Source organism: Bemisia tabaci, chromosome 1 (genome assembly GCF_918797505.1).
Source record: "Bemisia tabaci chromosome 1, PGI_BMITA_v3".
In the NCBI taxonomy this organism is placed as follows: domain Eukaryota; kingdom Metazoa; phylum Arthropoda; class Insecta; order Hemiptera; family Aleyrodidae; genus Bemisia; species Bemisia tabaci.
The window spans coordinates 77,749,348-77,758,423 of record NC_092793.1 but is presented as its reverse complement, the minus strand read 5'-3'; the positions used below and the strand labels follow the sequence as shown (position 1 = coordinate 77,758,423).

The following is a 9,076-nucleotide window of genomic DNA, read 5'->3' as shown; positions in this document are numbered from 1 at the left end:
AATCGCTATGCATCGCAATTTTTTGTTCAATAAAATCGCGATCAATTTTCGTCGATAAAAGCGAGATTAAATCGCCATAAATCGCGATTTTATTGCAACAAGATCGAGGATAATCTCTTAGATGTTGATGATCTTAGCGATTTTATCGCCGACAAAATCGCAACAAATCGCAATTTTTCCGTTGAAAAATGCTACTTGGGTGTGGCTGAGTTCTTATCTGCTGAACGCGGTCCGATTATCGTTGTTCACAGGCTGAGAGGTTTCCTTGGATTTAAAAATCCCCGGGCTTTATAGATATTATGAACATTAAAATCCCCCACATTTTCCTGGCTTTTCAGTGATTATTTGGAATGGTTTCTGATAAAAATTCCGATCAATAATGATTCAGAGAGTGCAGTACCTTGAAAATGAAAAAAATGCAATATTCTGGCTGAAAGAAAAAACTTTCGCAGCAAACTTTCCTTACTTTGTCCGAATTTTCAAGGTTGCAAAAAATTATCAGTACATGTTTGCTTTTTCTTAAATTTCTATTCATGGAAAATTCCAAGAAAAATTCTTGTCTTTGAGTTGGATGATGGCTTAGCTAAAAAAAATTCAAATTCTCTTTTTAGCAGGAAAATTTTCTTTGAAGGTAGGCAAATCTTCAGTTGTAAGGAGAATCAATAAGAGGTATAAGGGTTGATTTCGTCAACTTTATAATGTCTTGTCCAGGTTTTTGGGGCTTTCCGACTATTCCCAGAAAATGAGGGCAGATTACAGATGGGTATTTAATTTTTTAAAAATTGTAGTTATCCAATTGACCTTAATTTTGACGAAAATTAAAGAAGAGAGGAAAAAAATAATTTTCTTCATTTCAAGTCCACATCCTCATCCCCTGAATTGATTGGATTTAAAATCGAGTGACTACTACAATATTTAGATGGATAAACCAGAATCAGTCTAACCCACAGATTGGAATACATTTTGCAATTAGGAACTAAAATTTTCAGCTCTTCAGTAGAATCACTCGTGTGCATGGAGATACTGATGGTATAAACGCCGTTTTTGAATTGAGCCAGATATTGTACTTGCAAAGAGCAAAATGGAGTCCAATTGACAATTTTCCGATTACAGCAAATCTGGGTGGCAGAAAAGGTATTATTTTCAGGGTTCAGAAGCAAGTGCGCATTTTTGAAGTCATATGGAGGGTCAAGAATTGAGTTAACTGAGAATCAGCCATTCTGCATTAACAAGAATCAGCCTGACTTCATGGATCGTGAGGCAAACATTAATCAAGATCAACAGAACTATATGCAGCCAGTTACAATCAATGGAGCTTGGCACTCTCTCAACCAGGCTAAAGAGGGCAACATTACATCACTCGTGACAAGGCTGATTTATATACTGTCTTAAACTTGCTCTACTATTAAGTTTGAAAATTGCTTACAGTTCCATTAAGGATGAACACATTCACGTCCTCTAAAATGAAAAGAACACAGGGTGGCAAAGGGTTTTCCGAAGTTTTTGAAAAGTACAACACCTAAGCCTTGGTAAAACATAAAAAAAAAAAAAAAAATATGGGAATCAATTAGGATGATTCTGGTTAATGCAGATGCGCAAATAGTGGCAAGCATAACTACATAACTTGCAATAACTCAGTATGAAGTCAGTATTTTACAGATTTTTCAAAATGCAATGATGACAGGGCTTCAATGGATAACAATTGTTCCAGTGAGATCAATTTCTCACACTTGCAAAACTTGTATTCTAATAAATATGTTGAAATACATCCAATTAGGTTGATTTTTTACCCTGTTCCTAATAAATTCCTGATGACGAACAGGAAACAATTGAGAATTTTGTCAGAAGAAGGGCGTACCTTGAAATAAACTTTCGTATGATTGTTGTTTCCCCTAAGCTAGGTAGTAATGGATTTCAAAACTTCAGGATGTGGGTAAAAAAAAAGATTTTGTTTGATTAATTGATCCATATAGTTCGTTGGGAAACAATTTCAAACGTTCAAATGCGTTATTTTCGAAACGTTCTACATGTACATTTGACATACACCCTTTTTCCGCTATTGTCCTCAATTGATTCTTCTGACTACCTTAAAAATTTAAACTGCCTCTCCCTGCTTTGAATTTATCTTTGAGTTTCAATATCTCCTGAAAAATTTAGTTCAGCAGAATTAGGTTGGTGTTCAATGTTATACTTGGAAATGTGCTTAGCAACTGAATTCATGACAGAATGATGTTAAAGTATTAGAATATTTGTGCAAAAGAATTTAATATTTGTTTAAATGGATGCATCTTTGTTGCACACTGGTTTGGACATAAAGGTTCATTTCACGATAGATGATGCAATTTTTATAAAATTGTATAAATTTTATTTAACTTAAAAAAAGACATTAACAATGAAATCCAACACCTCACTTTTTGCTGGGTAAAATTATACCATCATACTGAAACAAACAAAAGAAAAAGAAACTATTAGAGACTATCCGAGTGCTACGAATAAACAGATTCAATCATGCCATTATACCTCTAGAAAAAACAAAAATTTAAAAAAAAAAAAACCTCTTACATTTGTACGAGTGATTCTATACATTATTTTGTGTTCTAATGTGTGCATAACTGTAAATATCAAAATAAAAAACAGCAACAGTAAAATTGGGGCAATTTTGCACTACTAGACTTGCATTTTTCAGTTACTTAATTGTGGTGTAGGCGCCAAACCACCCAAGTTCCTGTTATTGCAAATCTCCTGTCTCATTTTACTTTTAAAGACCTGATAATAGTTTGAGCACAAAAATTTTCAAGATTTGTTTGGTTATATCAGCAACATTTTCTGAAAATGTGTGCAAAAAGGTCGCACAGTGACATTTTGAGAGAGAAAAAAAAAATAATGAGCAGAAATTTTCATACGCCATCCAGCTCATCAGAAATCAAGGCATCCCAACTCGTACTGCTTACTGACGAATAAATACTAATATAGTCTAAGTCAGACAAAGTAAATTTGATTACTTCCTTTCAATTCTTCTTCTATCTTTAATTTCTTATTACTGAGTTCATTTTGGGACTATTCAATGGGTTCAACATATTTTGCATGGAATCTTAACGAGGAAACATATGATAAGATATTTAATTCCTTACGACTTCTTCTTCTTAGTGATACACTATCAATTACAACCTCATCATTGAGAGCTTCGGAAAAGTTTGGGAGTGAATTTCAGTCAAAATTAGTAGCCAAATTTTTCTTGCAAAATATCGCATTGAGTAAAATATAACTTCCAAAGAAACAAAACCTTTTCAGAACTTGGTTACTAAGTCATAAACAATAGGTTGATCATACTAAATCATAAAATTCTGCAGCAGTTGGGATACACCTCGCTTTTTTTTCTAGTTTTTACCTCTGAATTTTATCTTCATAGGCTGCAGCAGGAAAAATAGCAGGTATTATTTATTGGAGAGCTTTTACGATATGAGATGATAAAATTTGTGTTCAAAAGGCTTACCTTCTGTTGGAACCACTTCATTGCGTCTTCCTTAGTCAATCTATGAGGAGCTCCTACTTTGGCCTTCTTTCGTTTCCTTTGCGATACATTAAAACCTAAAAAGAAGAAAAAAAAACGAAAATTGAATAACTTATAACATGAATACTTCCTGAAAAACAGCCAAGAAAGTGACACTTCGCCAGTATTAACACATGACCAAAACGTCGTCAAACTTCCTCCTCTGATCTCCCTCAGAGGGGATTAGAAAGGTCCGAAATGCTAAATGCTTACCATGATCTGGCAGATTCTACCTCACAAAAATAATTTTCGATTTGCTCCTCTTTATGCAAAGTGAGAATAGAAAGGTCACCTCACTTTTGGTCATAGCTTTTTAGCCATGCACACCTGAGTTTACAAGCAATTGAAGATCAATTTAGTTCACTTTGGTATCGTTAAGACAGCTTACGAAACGCGTGAGGCTAACCAGCCGCATTACAAGGCTTCTAGGTATGAGAAAAAATTATGAAAACTACTCTTTTAACTGGGATTCGTTATTACTTACCTACTCGACTTTCGAGAGTCCTTTCATGGCGCTGAAATGAATCTTGACTGTGTATTTACTTATCTTTGTACGCTGTTAGCTTCTTGGTGTGTGAGTATATAGAATTGAGGATATATTATTGGAATTTTCTCCTAAATTCATTATGTCAAATTAATTTTATTCACTTTCTTGTTGCTCATGAAGCTGACTAGATGGCACATGACATTTCAATGCAAGGTAATGGAAGATAAGGATACTAAGCACTGTCTCAGGTGGTTAAGATGATTCTGGGTACAGCCGTCAATTTTTTCCTCCTCAATGCCTTTATATGTGTCACTCACTTTGAGACTAGGTATACAGAAAAGCCTTTACCTTGAGGATTTAAAATTCACTCTTTAAATTTTGGAAACTTGGGGTAAACAACTGAACAAAACTGTAGAAATACATTGGTTGGAGTAGAAATTGATATTACCTCAGATGAAACATTACGACGGTGAAACTACCAAACCACGTATCTCGGTTTGCGACGTCGCAGACTTCCTGTCATTCTTTATTTTCTAAATGAAAAACTACTTAACGTCCAGTCTTGAAAATTTCTGTGATTTTTCCTCTTCGTGCGGAGAAAATTTTGTGAAAATTTCAAGGAATGATATTGATTTGGTCTACTTCAAAAAAATAAAATGCAAGCGTAGATTTTTAAACACCGCAAACGAGATACGTGGTTTGGTAGTTTCACCGTCGATTAGTATTATATTTTTTTTTTTAGATTTTATCTCATCATTAAATCAAAGGAGATTTGCCAAACTCAACGCACAGACAGGGGGTACTCCCTTTAAAAAAAGAGAATATAATAAAATAATTACAAGAAATTCTCGTCAAAATTAAATGATTTACCTGGTCGTCCTAGGACTGTGAAGAAATCAAGACCGTAGATACCAATAGATGGGTCGTACTTAATACCTAAATCTATGTGTTCTTGGATACCAAATCCAAAGTTTCCTGTGTCTGAGAAATTGTCTTTCCTCAATTCATACTCACGGACCTGAAAGGACAGAGTGAATGATAATTAGTGAGATGAATTTAGCAATGATCCAATATAATAATAGGTAATCGTCAAAAAGGAGAACTCCTTCCAATTCTAAAAAATATCATAATTTGTTTCAATACTCTTACTTCGACACACCTGAGATCATTGAGGGTACACGAAAAAATTCACATGTCCTTTCCTTTCTGAAACTGGTGGTAATTTAAAGGCTATTTGGTCTGACAATCTGTTAGCTCAACATTTACCCGACAAGTTTTTAAAATATTTTGAAGTAACTCGAATAGACGCTATTAGTGCCACATCACAGAAAAGCAATATATATGTATCGATTTTTTTGCAGCATTTTTTTTTCGATTTGTAGCATAGAAAGAGGTTATGCCAATGTTATTGTTTGGATCCAATCTGATATAATGGAGAATCCCTATGATGCTGTCGCCACTAATAGCATCTATAATGAGTCCAGAGGGCGCCTTGGCGCACAGGTCACTCATTCTGAACTGGTGCACAGTAAATTAAAAATTCAAGACATGGGCTCCATAAGAGGTTATTTGATCATCATGAATTTGTGTAAGGAGAAGTATGAAAAACATGTTTCAACCATGACATTCTTATGAGAACTCATTACAAAAGCGACTGCTTAAAATATGTACCCTTGACTTACAGAAGGGCCCAAGTGACAATTCATTCTGTCTTGCCCTTTGATTATAACACTTTTCAGATAGCCAATAGCAAATCCAATGAGGTCTAACAATATTAAGTACATTGTTGTAGGAATTTGTTTGCAAAGAACACAATGCCAAGGTGTTATGAAATATGTTTATCAACTAATAGCAGAGGCTTTTTGATACTGATGGGAAAGATCGAAAAGCTTCAGCTGTGAGTTAATAAACGTAATTCATAACACCTTGGCATTGTGTTTTTCACAAACAAATTCCTACAATTATGACTAGTGTTACGGTGATTTTCATCACCATGTTCAAATACTCTTACATTAAGCTAAATATTGGATTCTAAGATGTGACACTGTGGCGGCTAGCCATCACTCCGCCAACCAGCGCAGCTAATTGGCTGTAGCTTGACACTGTTGCTGCTACATATAGCCGCAAGCTCATCACTCAGGTCACTCCGCGCCTGTCAGTCACACGGGAGTCACATCGCAAAGCATCCAGCGGACTTCATGCAGCCAGTCGGCTTGCCCTTTTTCAACAACCCTGTTTAGGGCCACCATTCAATGAGCATTTCTCATGGCTTAGTCCATAACACCATTTGAAAAGGATATTTCATTTATAAAAAGAATGAGACATTAAGTGTTCTTAACAGGTTAACTGAACATTACCTTTAATCCTCTTTCTAAAATTTCTTCAGCTTTAGGTCCACGGACGGTGCAGTGGACGGCGATCTTTTCGTTACGCCGAATACCGAAGGACCTGACAGTGTATCGGGCTTTAGAGAAAACAGGAGGCTGTCCTGTAAGTTGTTCCAGCACCTATAAAAGAGGAAAAGTAATACAATTCAATTTAACATGAAGTTATGATATAGATCAAAGATGAACTTAATTAAATTAACAAATAAAAATTTAAAGCAGAATGTTTGACAAAAAAGGGAAAGGAGCTTATGTTTGGTGGAATTGTTCCTCGTGTTGTACTTCCCAATTTTCAATTCAATTTATTCACATCCTTCAATTTACAATGTACGACAATAATAACAATCAACTTCCCTCATCCATCGCTTACCCATAAGCTATACCCAAAGCTTACTACAGGATAATGGGGTAAATAGCTATTGCTGTATTATAACTTTCTATATAAAAATAATGAACCACCGAAAGCAAAAGTTGCCACAAGACCCAAAGAATTTAATAAGGGTTTTTGGATATATTTTCTTGTTCCGACATGCAGTGAGTAAGCTCTAGTTCATTTAGTGCCATAGGCAAAGGTAAATGACGAAATTCCCTTGTGAGATAAGTATCAGAATTGTGTCGCAGCATATCAGGAATGAAACAATTCTTACCTTCGCTGCTCGAGTAAGCCTATCACCAGATTCTCCAACACAGATGTTTAAACACAATTTGCGAATGCGGACATCTCGCATAATGTTCTTGGATTTGTCAGGCTTTCCTGAGCCTTTCTCAGGCGCGTCATTCTGAAAGGAAAAAAGGGTCGTTATTAAATCGATGAACTTATGTACCTGATAAGTATCGGGCAGCTCTAATATACAGAAAACTTTAGAAATAACGGTCTTTACCACAACAAATCACTTGTTTCTCCTATTTCTAAATCTGTTTCTACTAAGCCTTTCAGGAGCTAATTCAACAGTGATGTACTTAGATAAAGAAAAAGAAGAGAAGGATTGAGAAGTCAGATACCTGTGGACTCCAGTCCACATCAAATAAATTCATGCTTCTTCAGAGAGCGAGAGAAGGTCCACTACCTCAGGAATTGCTTTCCGAATAGATAGAGCAGACATATCGTGTGTTGAGACATAAGTCAAGTATTGTTTAGGTCACCTCTCATCACTGGTGCCATCCGACTGCATGTATTAAGGGCTTTTTTTTTATGCGGATCGCGGTGAACATCGGTATTTTTTTATTCCGTTCCTCAGCGTGATCCAAGCGTTCCAGGTGGATCAGGGTGGAACGCTGGATCGCTCTTCCGAGGTGGGGCGAGCTCTGATCCACTGTGATCCTAACCGAATGCGAGGAAGTTTGGGAAGTTGCCGTCCCCAAAGAATCAAAACAATAACAAATCGAACCAAATTCCACGTTTGGATTTTTTTATCACTTGGAACACTTGTTGGATCAGTCCGGATCGCTCAGGATTTCCGATCCAGTGCGTTCCACTCCGATCCACCCTGATCCGCGATAAAAAAAAAGCCCTTTAACCTGTTGAGTGGTGCTGATTCAGAGGTTATCAGAGATTGACTTTTGTCTCAATATACGATGCGTCAGCTCTACCAGACTAAGGATGGTAGATCTCCCGTTGCACTCTAAACTTGCATGATTTTCCACCGCAGACTCTTAAAACCACAAGGATATTGGACAGATTCAAATTTACCCTCTTAGCAGCTAACCTGAGCAATTGCTAATAACTAGCACTATTCAACGAGAGGCTACTACAGTGGCTGATCGTAAGAGTAAATTGAGTGTCTCTGAATAAAGAGCATCTGCATAGCAAGTCTACTGAAGTGAGTGATCAGTGACTAGTTGCCTGAACAGCAAGTAAACAAACAAGACCACAGACTTCCAGATAAGCCAGGGAATCCAATTAAAAATTTGGGAGGGTAGAAATAGAACTGTCTCTTGAAGAAAGCTTGGAGTGATAGTCGAGCCAGGCCCGGGAGATTCTCGCTACCATCGCTTGCCAGAAATCTAACCGTAGTAAGGCACTTCGACTGAAACCAAATATAAATGATCGTGGCTTTTCAGAGGCAGCACTGGCAAAGCGGATTATTTTTGGTACAGTTGAAAGGTGCGTAAATCACCAGAATGTGCCAAAATAAGCGCAATCAGATTTGTGGAGAGGACGTCAACATTGGGGTAATCATAGGATGAAGGCACGTCGCCTCCAGAGCGGAGAGGTAGAGGCCCCATCGGATTGGGTCAGAATTACTCTTTGAATAATGGAGAATATAAAATCACAAACACAGAAAAGCATAAATATAGGATTGCGAAGAGAAAAAGAGATAAATTACCTTTCCGATGGACATTTTTACACGTAAATTACACTGTCACCATGCAACACAAACGCGCGACGCAGCCTGAGAAACGTGAAGAAAAACAACATGGTGGATGCAGCGGGGATGTTTACTTTTTGCAGGCAAAGACCCCCTACGATGTGCAGGCAAGATGGCTGCGTCGCGCGACGGGAACTCAGGGCAGTTCGAGCTTCGAGCACTCTCTTCCCAATACCTACTCTAACCCATCCTATCGTCCGCCGCCTCCCTACCCATTGACGTATAATACAATCTAGACCGCGCATTGGGCCCGACTTTAGGCGGGGAAGGTAAGACAGCTAGGGGG

At 37.2% G+C, this 9,076-nt stretch overlaps 1 protein-coding gene across 1 annotated transcript; it reads right to left on the bottom strand.

Annotated features, from left to right (window-relative positions):
- Positions 1 to 2,246: 2,246 nt before the first annotated feature.
- Positions 2,247 to 8,861, bottom strand: RpL11 (ribosomal protein L11). Its single transcript, XM_019061529.2, has 6 exons — positions 8,749 to 8,861; positions 7,069 to 7,200; positions 6,395 to 6,544; positions 4,908 to 5,055; positions 3,494 to 3,588; positions 2,247 to 2,440 (listed from the first exon to the last, which is right to left on the bottom strand). The coding sequence occupies exons 1-6, from the start codon at positions 8,761 to 8,763 to the stop codon at positions 2,408 to 2,410; spliced, it is 573 nt and encodes a 190-aa protein (XP_018917074.1). The 5' UTR covers positions 8,764 to 8,861; the 3' UTR covers positions 2,247 to 2,407.
- Between the last annotated feature and the right edge of the window lie 215 nt (positions 8,862 to 9,076).

What these genes read in the sequence shown, in the direction of transcription:
- RpL11 (XM_019061529.2), bottom strand. An exon ending in GGCTTACTCGAGCAGCGAAG is followed by an intron (nt 6,545 to 7,068) that starts GTAAGAATTGTT and finishes CCTCTTTTATAG; the next exon opens with GTGCTGGAACAACTTACAGG. An exon ending in TGAAGTGGTTCCAACAGAAG is followed by an intron (nt 2,441 to 3,493) that starts GTAAGCCTTTTG and finishes TGTTTGTTTCAG; the next exon opens with TATGATGGTATAATTTTACC.